This window comes from Staurois parvus, unplaced genomic scaffold (assembly GCF_062004578.1).
Source record: "Staurois parvus isolate SC_StPar_1 unplaced genomic scaffold, SC_StPar_1.0 ptg003429l, whole genome shotgun sequence".
Lineage (NCBI taxonomy): Eukaryota > Metazoa > Chordata > Amphibia > Anura > Ranidae > Staurois > Staurois parvus.
In genome coordinates this window covers 1,111-20,666 of record NW_028321225.1, presented here as the reverse complement: position 1 = coordinate 20,666, position 19,556 = coordinate 1,111, and the positions used below count along the sequence as shown (strand labels likewise).

The 19,556-nt window shown below is 51.0% G+C and overlaps 1 protein-coding gene across 1 annotated transcript in view; it reads left to right on the top strand.

Annotated features, from left to right (window-relative positions):
• LOC149428186 (rootletin-like) overlaps positions 1–19,264 on the top strand; it is a 34,949-nt gene extending 15,685 nt beyond the window's left edge. The window contains 15 exon segments of the mRNA XM_089667620.1: positions 96–287; positions 2,043–2,126; positions 2,330–2,427; positions 4,465–4,630; positions 6,206–6,312; positions 6,750–6,977; positions 7,094–7,178; positions 11,580–11,684; positions 12,444–12,692; positions 12,803–13,002; positions 13,128–13,310; positions 15,689–15,833; positions 16,539–16,685; positions 18,529–18,759; positions 18,850–19,264. Of these exon segments, the coding sequence (XP_089523746.1) occupies positions 96–287; positions 2,043–2,126; positions 2,330–2,427; positions 4,465–4,630; positions 6,206–6,312; positions 6,750–6,977; positions 7,094–7,178; positions 11,580–11,684; positions 12,444–12,692; positions 12,803–13,002; positions 13,128–13,310; positions 15,689–15,833; positions 16,539–16,685; positions 18,529–18,759; positions 18,850–19,047 (2,418 nt within the window). The 3' untranslated portion in view covers positions 19,048–19,264.
• Positions 19,265–19,556: the final 292 nt, after the last annotated feature.

Below are 19,556 nucleotides of genomic sequence, written 5' to 3'. Positions count from 1 at the left end.
ACGGCTGTCATATTGGGGGTGATCATTCTGCCCCCCCCCCCCCTCCCCGGAGTATGAGGATTAATTGTATTTACTGTTGTCTCCTTTGCTGACAGCTGGAGCAGGCACTGCGATTGGACAGCGGGGAGCGAGAGAGAGACTCCCTGGAGACGCGGAGCCTGGCGCAGCAGAATGTAGAACTCAGGAGGCGTCTGGAGGAAGAACAAGCTGCATATAAGAGAAAGCTTCAGGCCTACCAGGAGGGTCAGCAGCGGCAAGCCCAGCTTGTGCAGAAGTTGCAAGCCAAGGTGTGAATGGATGGGGGGAGAGCGCGGAGATTCGTTACAAGGGCAGCTGCTTATGTTTAGCAAATCTATGGACTGTGAGGGCCTACCTACCAAATCTATGGACTGTGAGGGCAATTTACCAAATCTATGGGGCGTGAGGGCAACTTACCAAATCTATGGGGTGTGAGGGAAACTTACCAAATCTATGGGGTGTGAGGGCCTACTTACCAAATCTATGGGGTGTGAGGGCCTACTTACCAAATCTATGGGGTGTGAGGGCCTACTTACCAAATCTATGGGGCGTGAGGGCCTACGTACCAAATCTATGGGGTATGAGGGCAATTTACCAAATCTATGGGGTATGAGGGCAACTTACCAAATCTATGGGGTGTGAGGGAAACTTACCAAATCTATGGGGCGTGAGGGCAACTTACCAAATCTATGGGGTGTGAGGGAAACTTACCAAATCTATGGGACGTGAGGGCCTACTTACCAAATCTATGGGGTGTGAGGTCCTACTTACCAAATCTATGGGGTGTGAGGGCCTACTTACCAAATCTATGGGGCGTGAGGGCCTACGTACCAAATCTATGGGGTATGAGGGCAATTTACCAAATCTATGGGGTGTGAGGGAAACTTACCAAATCTATGGGGCGTGAGGGCAACTTACCAAATCTATGGGTTGTGAGGGAAACTTACCAAATCTATGGGGCGTGAGGGCCTACTTACCAAATCTATGACGTGTGAAGGAAACTTACCAAATCTATGGGGTGTGAAGGCCTACTTACCAAATCTATGGGGTGTGAAGGCCTACTTACCAAATCTATGGGGCGTGAGGACAGCTTACCAAATCTATAGGGTGTGAGGGCAACTTACCAAATCTATAGGGTGTGAGGGAAACTTACCAAATCTATGGGGCGTGAGGGAAACTTACCAAATCTATAGGGTGTGAGGGAAACATACCAAATCTATAGGGTGTGAGGGAAACATACCAAATCTATAGGGTGTGAAGGCCTACTTACCAAATCTATAGGGTGTGAAGGCCTACTTACCAAATCTATAGGGTGTGAAGGCCTACTTACCAAATCTATAGGGTGTGAAGGCCTACTTACCAAATCTATAGGGCGTGAGGGAAATTTACCAAATCTATAGGGTGTGAAGGCCTACTTACCAAATCTATAGGGCGTGAGGGAAATTTACCAAATCTATGGGGTGTGAGGGAAACTTACTAAATCTATAGGGTGTGAGGGAAATTTACCAAATCTATGGGGTGTGAAGGCCTACTTACCAAATCTATGGGGTGTGAAGGCCTACTTACCAAATCTATGGGGTGTGAAGGCCTACTTACCAAATCTATGGGGTGTGAGCGCCTACTTAAGCAACCTATTTATTTCATACCCAATCAAAACTGTACAATTTCTTTAGATTTGCCAACAATTCTGTAATCTTAGTGCCTACCTATATAGTCCTCCAGTCTGTATCCAATCAGACAACCTCACCCTACAAAGTTCTTGGTAGACTTAAGTGATTGGCGATGGGTTGTCCCATGTATGGTCATCTTAAAGGACATTGTACAATCAGAATATAATGTGTGCCATCAGCTTCAGCCGCAGACCGACTTAGTAACATGCTGATCCTTTCACCTTGGATCCTGTGAAGAGATCTGGAGAACATGACCTGTTCGTATTTTCTGAGGGCCGGATGGGAAGCACAGCTCTATGGAGGGCCGGCTGGGGATTTGATGAGGGTATTCATAACCTTTGATGGTCTCCGCAGGTTCTGCAGTACAAGAAGCGATGTGGAGAGGTGGAGCAGCAGCTGCTGGAACGATCGACAGAGCTGGAGCACGAACGTCTTAGTGTGAGCCTTAGTTTATATGAAATAAAGATCTTTGTGTTAAACATGAGCTCTGGGTGATGCCTGAACAAGGATGGTGCTGCCCTTCTGGAGGGAAAAGCAGATGGAGGCATTGGTGGGGGGAGGGGAAGGGGGATGAGGGCGGTGATCTCTAAATACCTGGATACTGACACATTACTGAGCATGAAGATATATATATTGTGCAGAGCCGCCTGGAGATGACGGACTCGCGGCTGCGGCAGGAGGAGGAGACCAGCAATGAGCTGGAGAACGCACTGATACGCCTGGAGGAGGAACAACAGAGGTAGGAGAGAGACAACCTGCGGTCACAGGAATGGGCGGAGCTGGTGACCAGCAAATGTTCTCACAGTGATAGCCTGAAACATGTTACTGTTTACCATTCTTCTGGCACATTGGCCACCTGGCCCCTCCGGTCTCCTCACCCAGCAGAAGAATGTTTTATAGAAATCCCTGCAACTTGTGCAGTACTAGAGATCCTTCCAGTGTCCCGTCCCAGTACTAGAGATCCTTCCAGTGTCCCGTCCCAGTACTAGAGATCCTTCCAGTGTCCCGTCCCAGTACTCCAGATCCTTCCAGTGTCCCGTCCCAATACTAGAGATCCTTCCAGTGTCCCGTCCCAGTGCTAGAGATCCTTCCAGTGTCCCGTCCCAGTGCTAGAGATCCTTCCAGTGTCCCATCCCGGTACTAGAGATCCTTCCAGTGTCCCATCCCGGTACTAGAGATCCTTCCAGTGTCCCGTCCCGGTACTAGAGATCCTTCCAGTGTCCCGTCCCGGTACTAGAGATCCTTCCAGTGTCCCATCCCAGTACTAGAGATCCTTCCAGTGTCCCGTCCCAGTACTAGAGATCCTTCCAGTGTCCCGTCCCGGTACTAGAGATCCTTCCAGTGTCCCGTCCCGGTACTAGAGATCCTTCCAGTGTCCCGTCCCAGTACTAGAGATCCTTCCAGTGTCCCGTCCCGGTACTAGAGATCCTTCCAGTGTCCTGTCCCAGTACTAGAGATCCTTCCAGTGTCCCGTCCCGGTACTAGAGATCCTTCCAGTGTCCCGTCTCGGTACTAGAGATCCTTCCAGTGTCCCGTCCCGGTACTAGAGATCCTTCCAGTGTCCCGTCCCGGTACTAGAGATCCTTCCAGTGTCCCGTCCCGGTACTCCAGATCCTTCCAGTGTCCCGTCCCGGTACTCCAGATCCTTCCAGTGTCCCGTCCCGGTACTAGAGATCCTTCCAGTGTCCCGTCCCAGTACTAGAGATCCTTCCAGTGTCCCGTCCCAGTACTAGAGATCCTTCCAGTGTCCCGTCCCGGTACTCCAGATCCTTCCAGTGTCCCGTCCCGGTACTCCAGATGCTTCCAGTGTCCCGTCCCGGTACTCCAGATCCTTCCAGTGTCCCGTCCCGGTACTCCAGATCCTTCCAGTGTCCCGTCCCGGTACTCCAAATCCTTCCAGTGTCCCGTCCCGGTACTAGAGATCCTTCCAGTGTCCAGTCCCAGTACTAGAGATCCTTCCAGTGTCCCGTCCCAGTACTGGAGATCCTTCCAGTGTCCCGTCCCAGTACTGGAGATCCTTCCAGTGTCCCGTCCCAGTACTGGAGATCCTTCCAGTGTCCCGTCCCAGTACTGGAGATCCTTCCAGTGTCCCGTCCCAGTACTGGAGATCCTTCCAGTGTCCCGTCCCAGTACTAGAGATCCTTCTATTGTCCCGTCCCTGTACTAGAGATCCTTCCAGTGTCCCGTCCCAGTACTAGAGATCCTTCCATGTCCCGTCCCAGTACTGGAGATCCTTCCATGTCCCGTCCCGGTACTGGAGATCCTTCCATGTCCCGTCCCGGTACTAGAGATCCTTCCAGTGTCCCGTCCCAGTACTAGAGATCCTTCCATTGTCCCGTCCCAGTACTAGAGATCCTTCCATTGTCCCGTCCCAGTACTAGAGATCCTTCCAGTGTCCCGTCCCAGTACTAGAGATCCTTCCAGTGTCCCGTCCCAGTACTAGAGATCCTTCCAGTGTCCCGTCCCAGTACTAGAGATCCTTCCAGTGTCCCGTCCCAGTACTCCAGATCCTTCCAGTGTCCCGTCCCAATACTAGAGATCCTTCCAGTGTCCCGTCCCGGTACTAGAGATCCTTCCAGTGTCCCGTCCCGGTACTAGAGATCCTTCCAGTGTCCCGTCCCGGTACTAGAGATCCTTCCAGTGCCCCGCCCCAGTGCTATAGACCCTTCCAGTATCCCGCCCCAGTACTATAGATCCTTCCAGTGTCCCGCCCCAGTACTATGAAACCTCCTAATCTGCCACCATCGCCGTTCAGCTTTTTTTCTCTTCCACATAGGAGTTCCAGCCTCACCCAGGTCAACGCCATGCTGAGAGAGCAGCTGGACCAGGCCAACTCTGCCAATCAGGCTTTGAGTGAGGATCTGCGCAAGCTGACAAATGATTGGACCAAAGCTCGTGATGAGTTGGAGCAGAAAGAGAGTGAATGGAGGAGGGAGGAAGAGGTGAGTGACATTATCCATAGATCAGTGCCAGGTTCTATCTGGTTTCATGCGTCTTCCACATTGTCCTGAGACCATTTCATTTGCAGAGACGCAGATCACTCACAAGATGCAGATCTATACCAAAATGTAGACTTTCTGTGCAGCACACTGACAAAGTGGAGTGTATGTGTAACTGGGAGATTGGGGGGGGGGGGGGGCATTAGAGTGTAAGCTCCTCTGGTACAGAAATTGTTACTGTAGGGGTGGGGACACTAGCATTAGAGTGTAAGCTCCTCTGGTACAGAGACTGATGTGACTGTGGGGGAGGGGACATTAGAGTGTAAGCTCCTCCGGTACAGAGACTGATGTGACTGTGGGGGAGGGGACATTAGAGCGTAAGCTCCTCTGGTACAGAGACTGATGTGACTGTGGGGGAGGGGACATTAGAGTGTAAGCTCCTCCGGTACAGAGACTGATGTGACTGTGGGGGAGGGGACATTAGAGCGTAAGCTCCTCTGGTACAGAGACTGATGTGACTGTGGGGGAGGGGACATTAGAGCGTAAGCTCCTCTGGTACAGAGACTGATGTGACTGTGGGGGAGGGGACATTAGAGCGTAAGCTCCTCTGGTACAGAGACTGATGTGACTGTGGGGGAGGAGACATTGGAGTGTAAGCTCCTCTGGTACAGAGACTGATGGGACTGTGGGGGAGGAGACATTGGAGCGTAAGCTCCTCTGGTACAGAGACTGATGTGACTGTGGGGGAGGGGACATTAGAGCGTAAGCTCCTCTGGTACAGAGACTGATGTGACTGTGGGGGAGGGGACATTAGAGCGTAAGCTCCTCTGGTACAGAGACTGATGTGACTGTGGGGGAGGAGACATTGGAGTGTAAGCTCCTCTGGTACAGAGACTGATGGGACTGTGGGGGAGGGGACATTAGGGTGTAAGCTCCTCTGGTACAGAGACTGATGGGACTGTGGGGGAGGGGACATTAGAGCGTAAGCTCCTCTGGTACAGAGACTGATGTGACTGTGGGGGAGGAGACATTGGAGCGTAAGCTCCTCTGGTACAGAGACTGATGTGACTGTGGGGGAGGGGACATTAGAGCGTAAGCTCCTCTGGTACAGAGACTGATGTGACTGTGGGGGAGGGGACATTAGAGCGTAAGCTCCTCTGGTACAGAGACTGATGTGACTGTGGGGGAGGAGACATTGGAGTGTAAGCTCCTCTGGTACAGAGACTGATGGGACTGTGGGGGAGGGGACATTAGGGTGTAAGCTCCTCTGGTACAGAGACTGATGGGACTGTGGGGGAGGGGACATTAGAGTGTAAGCTCCTCTGGTACAGAGATTGATGGGACTGTGGGGGAGGGGACATTAGAGTGTAAGCACCTCTGGTACAGAGACTGATGTGACTGTGGGGGAGGGGACATTAGAGTGTAAGCTCCTCTGGTACAGACTGATGGGACTGTGGGGGAGGGGATATTAGAGTGTAAGCTCCTCTGGTCCAGATACTGGTGTAAGCGACTTAATATATTGATATATAAATAAGGAAATGAAATCTTTATTGTTTTCTCCTTTGTCACCCCCTGCAGTCCTTTAACTCCTACTTCAGTAATGAGCACAGCCGGCTGCTGTCACTGTGGAGGCAGGTTGTTGGGTTCCGCAGACACTTCAGCGAGATGAAAACCATGACGGAGAGGTGGGTGATGAGGGCTTTGTATTTTATCTAGAGGGTGGTAAGATCTGGCTGCATCAGGGGCGTGTGACTGTAAGCTCCCAAGGCCAGTCCACACTTGGCTGCAAAATAACAAATGACAATGGAGTGAAAATAATGGAATGAACTTGTCTGTAGCAGGCAGCAGAGTGGCTTAGTGTTTAGCACTTGGTTCAGGGCACTGTCTGCATGGAGTTTGCATGTTCTCCCTCTCCGAGTTTGTCAGGAAGCCCCATATGATCCCCCCCCCCTTTCTGTACACGATCTGCATGGAGTTTGCATGTTCTCCCTCTCCGAGTTTGTCATGAAGCCCCATATGAATTCCCCCCCTTTCTGTACACTGTCTGCATGGAGTTTGCATGTTCTCCCTCTCCGAGTTTGTCATGAAGCCCCATATGATTTCCCCCCCTTTCTGTACGTAGGGACCTGACGCTGATGCAGAAGGAACTGTCGCAGTCCTGCCGCACTCTTCACGCCTCGTGCCTGAACGTCAGCGGATCCCACCGGCTGGCAGAAAATAATGGCGTCGTCGTAGTGGAGAGGCAGGCGCTGCAGCTGGCCCAGCTGGACGAGCAGCTGAAGGACAAAGTGCGACAAATGATCCAGCTGCAAGCCGCGTATGACGCAGAGAAGGCGGAGCTTGGCGCCAGGTTAGTTACCCGTGGCACAGACCTGCTGATCCAGGTGGACTGAGGTTGTTTCTGATGCCCAGTGGCTGGCTGCCCGTGTCTCTGCTCCGTGACTTAGGCGTGGTTTTGTCCTGCAGGGCGGCAGAGCTGATTAGGACCATAGAACGTCTGCAGAGCGACAACAAGGAAAAAGACCTTCAGATCAGGAGCCTGCAGGAGAAGGTACAGAACAAGATGGCCGCACAGATGTTCAGAGACTTAAAGCTGAACTCCGGAATAATCAATTATTGTATACCGTATTTGCCGGCGTATAAGACGACCCCCCTACTTTTCCTGCTAAAATTTAGTGTTTGAGCTATACTCGCCGTATAAGACTACCCCTCTTCCAATGCACACCAGTGGCAGGAATAGTGCCCCATCATTGGTGTCAGTGGGAGGAATAGTGCCCCATCATTGGTATCAGTGGCAGGAATAGTGCCCCATCATTGGTATCAGTGGGAGGAATAGTGCCCCATCATTGGTATCAGTGGCAGGAATAGTGCCCCATCATTGGTATCAGTGGCAGGAATAGTGCCCCATCATTGGTGTCAGTGGGAGGAATAGTGCCCCATCATTGGTATCAGTGGGAGGAATAGTGCCCCATCATTGGTATCAGTGGCAGGAATAGTGCCCCATCATTGGTGTCAGTGGGAGGAATAGTGCCCCATCATTGGCATTAGTGGCAGGAATAGTGCCCCATCATTGGTGTCAGTGGGAGGAATAGTGCCCCATCATTGGTATCAGTGGAAGGAATAGTGCCCCATCATTGGTGTCAGTGGGAGGAATAGTGCCCCATCATTGGTGTCAGTGGGAGGAATAGTGCCCCATCATTGGTATCAGTGGGAGGAATAGCGCCCCATCATTGGCATTAGTGGCAGGAATAGTGCCCCATCATTAGTATCAGTGGGGGGAATAGTGCCCCATCATTGGTGTCAGTGGGAGGAATGGTGTCCCATCATTGGTGTCAGTGGGGGGTGGAATAGTGCCCCATCATTGGTGTCAGTGGGGGGGGGGGGAATAGTGCCCCATCGTTGGTGTCAGTGGGGGGGAGGAATAGTGCCCCATCGTTGGTGTCAGTGGGAGGAATAGTGCCCCATCGTTGGTGTCAGTGGGAGGAATAGTGCCCCATCATTGGTGTCAGTGGGAGGAATAGTGCCCCATCGTTGGTGTCAGTGGGAGGAATAGTGCCCCATCATTGGTGTCAGTGACACCAATGATGGGGCACTATTCCTCCCACTGACACTTGCTGACCCTGTTCTCGTATGGTGCTGCTTCAGCCAGCATATGTGGTTGCAGCAGCACCTCTACACTGACCACTTACCTGCTGGTCCTGCACTCGATTTTCGCGGGGCCACTCGGCTCCACCCCCTCGCCGGTGATTGGCCGCCTGTGTGCCTTTCCTGAGCTACAGTTCTGGCGGCCAATCACTGGTGAGGAGGCGGAGCCGAGCAGCCGCACGAACATCCAGTGGCCGAACTGAAGGCGCAGCCGCGCTTCCTGGACCGGATCGTCGTGGGACCGGAACCAGGTAAGAAACAGCCGCTGCCCACCCCTGTACTTAGTGTCCCTTCCATTGGGGGAAGGGGGGGGCGGCGGCGGCAACGCGCCGCCTCCCTAAAAAGTGTCAGTATGCCGTATACCGGCGTATAAGACGACCCCCGACTTTTGAGAAGATTTTCAAGGGGTAAAAAGTCGTCTTATACGCCGGCAAATACGGTAAATCCGCTCATTGTGTCCTTTTCTTGAATCTCGATGATCTCTGAGTGTTTCTTCCAGATCTGTCCAGTCATCCAGGGTGAGACTTCCTGTAATAAAGACCGCTCACTGCTGCTCTCTCTCCTTGTTCACGGGGACTGGTCTTGTCTCCGCCCCCTCCTGTAGGTTTCTAGTGGGTGGAGCCTGCTGGGCCCCTCCCACAGCCCTGCTCTTTGCACAGGCTATGTACAGTGCTGTGATGATGTCGCTGCTACTTTTACAACGGAATATCTGGGTTTACAAAGGCACTAAGTGGGTTTTACAACCTTTGAGGCTGTGGAGGATTATATTTAATTTTAGGGCTCATGTACATTGCAGTTGATGATCTGACGTTCAGAAGCTTTTCTGCATTTTTTTCAGCAGCCCCTGAACTCTCCGTAATGTTTTCCTATGTGTCCGTGTACACATCGTCGTTTACAGGCAGTTGAGTTTACAGTCGTTTTTTTGAACGCACCAAACTTGCGTTCAGGAGTAGATTTTATCAGCGTTTCAAATGCCAAACGCTTGTAAACGCGGATAACAGCGTTTATCAGCGTTTGCGTTTGGAATTTTTTTTTTAACTCTTCCATTTCCAGATGCTGTCCAGAGGCTTTTTTCATCATGAAAAATGCATGCAAAGCGTTTTCCCGGAACTCAAATGGACCCGGAACACCGTACTTTGAGGTTTCACATGAAATAAAATGTTAGATGCTGCAATAATCTCTGCACAGAAATGAGCCGGAACATCCAAACACCACAAAACAAAAAGGCAGCTAATCTCAACAAATACTGCTCTCTCTGCTTCTGCTCTCTCTATTTCTTTCAAACTGTCTGAAATAGTTATTTTTTTACTGTTTTTCAGTGCATTCTGGGCATTTTGGAAGGTCACCTGAGGTTATCTTTAAAAAACGCTTCTAAACGCAAACGCTCATAAACGCGGTATGCAAACGCGGCCAAACAGACTTTTTTTTAACCTCCGTTTTCCAGCAGTCAGTTTCCATCGTTCAGAAGTGTCCTGTGTACATGGAGCCTTAGAGTTTTTTTTTTTGTTTTTTGTTTTTTGTCCGGAGTTGAAGTTAAAGCGGAGTTCCGCTCACACTGTCAAAAAATAAAAGTCAGCAGCTACAAAAACTGTAGCTGCTGACTTTTAAAAAAACAGCCCCTTACCTGTCCCTCAGTCCCGCGGTGTGTCCCCCGCAGCCCGTTTCACCGGCTGTCCTGGATTCTAGGAGGCCGGCATCTTCAGTGTGGGCACCTGGCTGAGATAGCTTGCGGCTTCACAGCCGGGTACCCACTGCGCATGCGCGAGTAGCGCTGCGCTTCATGAATGGTCCTGTAGTCTTCTGGGACCTGTCACGTGTCCCAAAAGACTACAGGAAGGGAGGGAGGATACCTTGTTTCTGATCGCCTAGGCCAGGGGTCTGCAACCTTTAAGACATAAAGAGCCACTTGGACCCGTTTCCGAGAGGGAAAAAAAGACTGGGAGCCGCAAAACCATTGCAACATTTAAAACAAATCCGACACTGCATATATTGCAAAAAACGCTCTGGTCATGAAGGGGGTTTAAGGGCCCAGTAAGCAAAGGGTTAATCAGGGCCACAGTGTATCGTCATAATCACAATCATAGCCTTAGGTCAGTGGTGGGCAACCTTTTTTTTCGACTGAGCCAAATCTCGCCAAAACCACGATTGAAATTTATTTTGAGAGAAACATTTTTAAAACTGAAAATACATCCCCCATATAGTAATTCATTCCCCCATATAGTAATTCATCCCCCATATAGTAATTCATCCCCCATATAGTAATTCATTCCCCCATATAGTAATTCATCCCCCATATAGTAATTCATCCCCCATAGTAATTCATCCCCCATAGTAATTCATCCCCCATATAGTAATTCATCCCCCATATAGTAATTCATCCCCCATAGTAATTCATCCCCATATAGTAATTCATTCCCCCATATAGTAATTCATCCCCCATATAGTAATTCATCCCCCATAGTAATTCATCCCCCATATAGTAATTCATCCCCCCTATAGTAATTCATCCCCCATATAGTAATTCATCCCCCATATAGTAATTCATCCCCCCTATAGTAATTCATCCCCCATATAGTAATTCATCCCCCCTATAGTAATTCATCCCCCATATAGTAATTCATCCCCCATATAGTAATTCATCCCCCATATAGTAATTCATCCCCCATAGTAATTCATTCCCCATATTGTGTGAATTCACTTACCTTTGCTCCGCGCGTTCCTCTCGCTGGGTTCCCGCGCCGTTCTGGTCTTCAGGGCGGACTGTGAGAGGAGAGGAGTTCGTCACGCTGCCCCGCCTACATCCGGGCTGCCCCGCCTACATCCTGACAGCCAATGTTTGCCAGCGGGCGCCCGGCACACAGAAGATCTGCATTAAAAGAGCCGCGGCTTGCCGACCCTATTGCCTGTCACCTGGTGGGCAGTGTGCTCCGGAGCCGCAGGAAAGGTGAAAAAGAGCCGCATGCGGCTCCGGAGCCGCGGGTTGCCGACACCCGGCCTAGGCAATCGGACCAGAAGTGGGAGCGGGTACCTGTCTAATTTGGGTACCAGCTCCCCCCTGCCCCCCAAAGGTGCCAATCTTTAATGGGCAGCGGGGGTGCAGTCCTTAAAGTGGAGCTTCTCCTTTTGGGTGGAGCTCCGCTTTAACCAAACATTGTAAGTGTTGTGCGTAGATACAGTGACCTGTGTTGCTGGTATTGCTTGAGACCTAAGAGTAGAGTGCGGAGCAGCGTGAGCATCCTCGGGGTCAGTGAGGTGGGAGGCTTCTCGTTCCTCATCATGTTTTGAGACATTTCGTTTGTCATTGCAGGAGAAGAGCCAGATGGAGGAGCAGGCCATGCTGGTCGGGGAGGAGGTGGAATCACTGAAGGCTGAGAGAGAAATTCTACAAGAGACCCTCCGAGAACTCACTCAGGTCTGACATCCACAAATGTAGGCTGAGGAGCTGACAATCTCAGGCTTACAAGAGACCATTATCCTCCCAATAAAATATTGGTTTTGCTGTTTCTTTATATTTTGTAAGAAAAGAGGTCTGCTAGAGGATAAACTTGGGGAACTCGGTACAGCGGGAACTCGGTACAGCGGGAAGGCGGTACAGCGGGAAGGGGGTACAGAGGGAAGGCGGTACAGAGGGAAGGCGGTACAGAGGGAAGGCGGTACAGAGGGAAGGCGGTACAGCGGGAAGGCGGTACAGCGGGAAGGCGGTACAGCGGGAAGGCGGTACAGCGGGAAGGCGGTACAGCGGGAAGGCGGTACAGAGGGAAGGCGGTACAGCGGGAAGGCGGTACAGCGGGAAGGCGGTACAGCGGGAAGGCGGTACAGAGGGAAGGCGGTACAGCGGGAAGGCGGTACAGCGGGAAGGCGGTACAGCGGGAAGGCGGTACAGCGGGAAGGCGGTTCAGCGGGAACGCGGTACAGAGGGAACGCGGTACAGAGGGAACATGATACAGAGGGAATTCGGTACAGAGGGAACGCGGTACAGCGGGAATTCGGTACAGAGGGAACTAGGTACAGCAGGAGTTCGGTACAGCGGGAACTCTGTACAGCGGGAACGCGGTACAGCGGGAACTCACCCCTCCATGAATACTGATTAGATGGCGCTTATTATGGTTCAGTCATTTTTGCCAAAGTTTTTTGATTTTAATTTTTTGTTTTCATTGGAATTGTCCGCCAGGCGGTGCTGAGTGACTCGGACAGCGGTCTGCAGATCTCCTCCAGCGACAGGACGTCGGAGTTTATAGAGAGCGAGGGTCCGGGACTCAGCCTGAGGGGTCTTTCCAGCAGTCTTCGCACCTCCTCTCCCATCCGCCGTTCCTCCCCGCACCGTAGCACATCACCAAGACGCAGCCTGTCGCCAGCATTCCGGGACTCGGCTCTCTCCGCTGTTCACTCCGCTTTGCAGAGGAGGCAGCTGCAAGTGCAGGTAAGGGGGGATCGCTGTGACGGGCTGTGTGAGTCCCACAGAATGAGTCAGCAGTTGGTCGGAGGTAAGATCTCCATACTGGAGTGAATGCTCAATGTCTGTTGTCATAGGAACTGCGAGGGCGGCTGGAGACTGGACAGGAGACGGTCGGTGCGCTGCGCAAACAGCTGAGCGACAGCGAGAATGAGCGACACACCCTGGAGCAGAAAATCACCCAAACACAGCAAGATCTCGACAATACCAGCATTGCCAAGGATGACGCCGAGCGCGCTGTGTCCAGGCTGCGCACCAACCTAGAGCAGCTCAACAGGTACAGACATGCCGAGATAGGAAAAATTAGAGAAGGATCACCGGCTCCAAAATCCTGTGCAAAGTATTTAGACATTTCTTTTGTATGAAGTGCAAACCAACATTGATGGTACCCCTGCCTTGTAGTGAGCATGCTGCGCTGGAGCGCAACATCCAGAATCTTCAGGAACAGCTGGAGACGCAGCGACAGGAGGCGGAGAAACTGCAGCTAGCAAACAGCGACCTGCAGCGGCAGAGGGACCTCCTACAAGAAGAGAAAGAGGATGCATGCCAGGACCGCAACCGGGTGCTGCGCGAGGTGGAGAGAGGGTGAGCGAGCGCTTGTGTGCACGTTCATGATCCCTACAATCACATACAGTATAGATTACATGAACTGAGATGTTTAGAATTCTGACTGCAACATATAAAGACAAACCAGACACTGAACTAGACAGTGATCCTTCCCGGAGTACAACTCCCATCCTCCCACCATATCACTGCATGACCACATCTGTACAACCAGAGCGCCGTCCGGTCGGGATCGTTCTGCGTTCAGAGAGATTAGATTTGTTGCAAGTTTTATCATGTTTAGTGCAGAAATACAGCCTGTGTACCAATGGAGCTCATAGACCTGTACAGCTGTGCTCATAGATCTACGGCCCCCAGCTACAATTTAGAAGATGTAGACTTTTTGGGGGGTTTTTTGATGCGAGAATGCAGGTAACAAAAACCCCCAACATTTGGCCAGGAGAGCAATACAACACTGAAAGCGTGCACTTTGTCGGTATAGTTTGAGAACCGGGTATCAGTGTTGGGTCAAAGGATTAACCACTTCCCGACCGGCCGTTGCATATAAACGGCTGGATAGTGGCACTGCAGGGTCGGGTGGCCGTTTATAAACGACCTCCCCGCAACCCTGCTTGTGCGCGCTCCCTGGGAGCGCGCAGCACCGCGATCCAGTGCCCGCTGTGTCCTCCGGACACAGTGAAACACCGATCGTCAGACGGGACCTCTCTACGAGGTCCCGATCATGTGATCACTGATTGGCCAATCAGTGATCACATGCAAAGTAGTAAGCAAGATGTCACTTCTGACATCATTGCTTACTACGTGTGAAATCTGTGAATGATCACAGAGGTCACATGGTACAGGGCTATTCACAAAAGCCTTGTACCATGTGACAAGCTGTGACCAATCACAGCTCACTCAGTACTTCTCAATGAGTGCAAGAATGCAGCCAGAGAGAAGGAGAAATGATTGCTTTTACATCCTATATGGGTGTAAAAGCAATCAGTGTAAAAAAAAAATCTTCATCACCCCCCACAATTAGTACAGTGTCACCATGGTGACACTGTACTGCTAGGGTGACAGTATGTAAAAAAAAAAATAAAAATAAAAAATAATATAAAAAAATAAAATAAAAATGTAAAAAAAAATGTTTAAAAATGATAATTTTTGGTTATAAACTAATTTGGATTTTTTTTTTTTACCAAAAAGATAATGGAATAAATTTTGGCTAAGATTTATGATGAAATATTTATTTGCAAAATTTTATAAAAATAACACTTTTTTTCAAAATTTGGACATTTCATTTACATAGCAAAAAAAATACAAATCCCAGCGGTGAATAAATACCACCAAAATAAAGCTTTATCTGTCTCAAAAAAATGGTAAAAAATTAATTTGGGTACAGTGTTGCATGACCGCGCAATTGTCATTCAAAGTGTGATAGCGCTAAAAGCTGAAAATTGCCCTGGTCAGGAAGGGGGGGAAAGTGTCCGGTCTGGAAGGGGGTGAAAGTGTCCGGTCAGGAAGGGGGTGAAAGTGTCCGGTCTGGAAGTGGTTAAGAAACAAAAAGACGAACGGCGGTCGGTCTGACAACTAGCAGATGATGGGAAGAGGAGAGGATGTAGACCATCTTTAATCACCCCAATACCAGAATGTGACACCCTTTAAGGGTTTCAGAAGCTGGGAGGCGAGGCGGGGTTTAGGGTCATGTGACCGCCGTGACACGCCGTCACATGATTGGGAAAGGTCCCGATCGAAAGAGGAGATCGGGACCTTTCTGTGAGTACCGGACACGTGTGCTGGGAGTGCGCTATCAGCATATATGTTTTTTTTTTTTTAAAGAACGCAAATGTGCGGCCACTCAGCATCTAGGCCCAGACGCCGGGAGGCCGCACATTTGCGTTCGGCCGGCGCCAAGAGGTTAAATACCACCAAAAGAAAGCTCTAGTTGTGTGAACAAAATGATAAAATTTAGATAGGGGATGTGATGATTTTTTTGGTGACAGGTTCTCTTTATTGAGGCTTCCAGGGTCTCCCCTGTGCTCCACTGAATGTAATGCGATGCACTGTGTGGAAGCGATCAGGCGGCAGCGCTGCCACCCGAATGCTTCCACCTGACAGGTGAGTCCGCAGCGGGACTAAAGGTAGAAAAAAACTACCTGCCCGGCGCCCAGAACTACATGTCCCGAGCGTCGGGTGATAGGAATGGAACATCCCTGCTTCTCCAGGTGCCACTTTGTGCATTACATCCGGGATGTGTGGCGGTGTTGGTGCAGCAGGCATGGCCAGCACTTTACAGATTCTGCATGGGGTGTGCACACTGTACAGCTGGAGGTTGTCATGATACCACCCTAGAGGTTGTCACTGCACATAAGATGTACACGGTACCATTCATCATGCCCCATTTTTGCGTTCTGCAGGCACAAGGCCCAGGAGCAGTTGGAGGTGAAGCTGTCCGCCCTCCGGAAGGAGCTGGTGGTGGTGAAAGAGGCGCTGCAGCAGTCCAGCCTGGAGAAGGAAGTGTCTGACGCAGAGAAGGCTGACATTTCCCAGGCCCTGTCTAAGGTGAGATCTCCGTCTTCCACTGTCCCTAATCCTGATTTACTGTCCATGAGCAGCAGATAAGTCGACATAATGACAGCTTTTCACTACTTAGTGACTCATTGACCTGGATAAAGCATGTAGGATGGTTGTCATTCATACTTTTCAGGTTTCACTGTCCGCATGCTTCTTCCAGGTCACGACATCTCTAGAAGGTTGACTTTTAAGAGAATGTTTGTCCTTTGTAAGATTTTTAGACATAGCCATGATGTGTCATATCCAGAATCGGCTGAGTTTAGTCTCCTCCATTCACACATTGCAGGTTTCTTCTCTAATTCTCTAGTTTTTCACGCTGGGGTAGGTTTAGTATAAGTGGAGCACTCTGGTGGAATCCGGTGCGGCCGTGCATGGCAGCCAATCAGCTTCTAACTTCAGTTTGTTCAATGAAGCTTTGGCAATAAACCCTGGAAGCTGATTGGTTTCTATGCGGAGTTGCACCAGATTTTGCACCCTCCAGTTTTAGTAAGTAGCCCGCTTTGCTCATTGCATTGCCTTTCTGAATAAGCCGGCTAGTCACCTCGATCTTCTGCTCGCTTTGTTACCATCAAAGCTAAAACTCTGTTTTATCGTTCATTTTTTTTCCTGCATTGGACTTCTGGGTCTTCCCAATGAGACCAGCGTGAGGAGTATTTCACCGCAAGCTCATTGGATCTCCTTTCTTCCCACCAGGCGGAGACCAGTCGCGCCGAGCTGGAGCTGGCACTCAATCGGCAGAGGACGGAAGAGGCCTCCCTGCGAGATGCTTTGTCCAAGATGAGTGCATTGAACGAGAGCCTGGCCCACGACAAGATGGAGCTGAACAAGGTCATCGCTCAGGTACTGGTCACACCACAGTGGGGTCAGAAGGCTTGTCACTGGTGAGGTGATGATCCATGACAAGCCATTATGATGTATGTCGGGTGTCAAACTCCATTTCATTGTGGGCTGCATGGTTACCCTCCAAGGGCCGGTTTTATATGTAAGACTAGATGTCCAGAGCACCCCAACCCCTTCCCCTATATCAGATGTCAAGTGCCCCCATCATAAAAAATCACATGTCCCCCACCATCCCTTTACCTGTGCTGTTCCTGGGAAGAAGCTGGGGGTGGAGATGGAAAGCAAAAAGTGCAGGGTCTGGAGGAGGATCAGAGGAGGGCAGAAGTCAGCTGCTGGAGTCTGCTGAATGCTGAGACCAGGGGAGGCGGAGATGAGGGGGTGCTGCGGCCCTGTTCTCCTCTCTACTGCTGACTGCTGAAACGGGGGGGGGGGGGGGGGGGGGGGAAGACACGAGTCTCTCCATGGCTGCACAGAGAAGTGCAGGATCTGGCGGAGGAGTTCTGTCTTACTCTCTGCTGTTGACTACTGAGACAAGGTGGGGGCGGATGTGAGGGGGGTGCTACAGCTGCAGGAGAGGTGCAAGAACCACATGAAAGGGCCTGGTGGGCTGGATTTGGGCTGCGGGCCTTGTTTTTGGCATGTATAATGTATTCGGTGTATGACCACCCAGATTGGAATGCCGTATCATGTATGCGGTGTATGACCACCCAGACTGGGATGCCGTATCATGTATGTTGGTGTATGACCACCCAGACTGGGATGCCGTATCATGTATGTTGGTGTATGACCACCCAGACTGGGATGCCGTATCATGTATGCGGTGTATGACCACCCAGACTGGGATGCCGTATCATGTATGTTGGTGTATGACCACCCAGACTGGGATGCCGTATCATGTATGCGGTGTATGACCACCCAGACTGGGATGCCGTATCATGTATGTTGGTGTATGACCACCCAGACTGGGATGCCGTATCATGTATGCGGTGTATGACCACCCAGACTGAGATGCTGTATCATGTATGCGGTGTGTATGACCACCCAGACTGGGATGCTGTATCATGTATGCGGTGTATGACCACCCAGACTGGGATGCCGTATCATGTATGCGGTGTATGACCACCCAGACTGGGATGCCGTATCATGTATGCGGTGTATGACCACCCAGACTGGGATGCCGTATCATGTATGTTGGTGTATGACCACCCAGACTGGGATGCCGTATCATGTATGTTGGTGTATGACCACCCAGACTGGGATGCCGTATCATGTATGCGGTGTATGACCACCCAGACTGAGATGCTGTATCATGTATGCGGTGTGTATGACCACCCAGACTGGGATGCTGTATCATGTATGCGGTGTATGACCACCCAGACTGGGATGCCGTATCATGTATGCGGTGTATGACCACCCAGACTGGGATGCCGTATCATGTATGCGGTGTATGACCACCCAGACTGGGATGCCGTATCATGTATGCGGTGTATGACCACCCAGACTGGGATGCCGTATCATGTATGCGGTGTATGACCACCCAGACTGGGATGCCGTATCATGTATGCGGTGTATGACCACCCAGGCTGGGATGCCGTATCATGTATTCGGTGTATGACCACCCAGACTGGGATGCCGTATCATGTATGTTGGTGTATGACCACCCAGACTGGGATGCTGTATCATGTATGTTGGTGTATGACCACCCAGGCTGGGATGCTGCAGGGTTGGGCAGCCTCAGGGTATAGTGACTTGTAAGCAGATCCTGGTGGGGACAGTAGACTCGCTCTCAGAGATCCAGGATCCAGAGATGCACTATAGACACACTTGTGTATTCCTTCTACAGCTGGAGGAACAACGCTCCACCTTGCAGGGACAGAAGCACGAGGTGGAGCAGGAGAAGGCCTCCATTCGGGACGAGTTAGTGCGGCTGGAGCAGGAAAAGCTGGAGCTGGACACGGAGCGATTCGGCCTGGATAACTCCCTGCAGGCCATGGAGCAAACCCGCGAGAAACTCCTGCAGGAGCTCCATTCCCTCCGCAAGGAGAAGACACAACTTCAGGAGCAGCTGGGGCAGGTGAGGGCCGGGGATTATGGGAAAAGCTGAACAGGTGAGGTGGGCAAAGGGGAGCCCCAAAAGCTCATTTTCCCACTACTGCCCCTGCAGGTGACACGGCACAGGAACTGTCTGAGTGAGGAGCTGGTGCAGAGCCGGAAGGAGGTGGAGCAGCATAGTGAGAGTCTCCTCCGGGCCTCCAGAGAGAAGGAGGCTCTGATGAAGGACAAGGGCAACCTGGTGGTGCAGCTGACCGCGTGTGAGCGCGAGAACCGAACGCAGTCAGAAGAAATAGCAGCTCTAAGGTGACATTAAACACTGGGGTCTCTCCGGCTGTAAAATAGCTGTTTAGTCTGATTTATATCATAGTTGTGTCAATACAGGAATTGTCTATTGATCAGAATATCTCCTATAGTCCCACAGTGCATCCCCTGTTGAATGTCTGCAGTCTCTGATCATCCCCTGTTGAATGTTTGCAGTCTCTGATCATCCCCTGCTGAATGTCTGCAGTCTCTGATCATCCCCTGTTGAATGTCTGCAGTCTCTGATCATCCCCTGCTGAATGTCTGCAGTCTCTGATCATCCCCTGCTGAATGTCTGCAGTCTCTGATCATCCCCTGCTGAATGTCTGCAGTCTCTGATCATCCCCTGCTGAATGTCTGCAGTCTCTGATCATCCCCTGTTGAATGTCTGCAGTCTCTGATCATCCCCTGTTGAATGTCTGCAGTCTCTGATCATCCCCTGTTGAATGTCTGCAGTCTCTGATCATCCCCTGTTGAATGTCTGCAGTCTCTGATCATCCCCTGCTGAATGTCTGC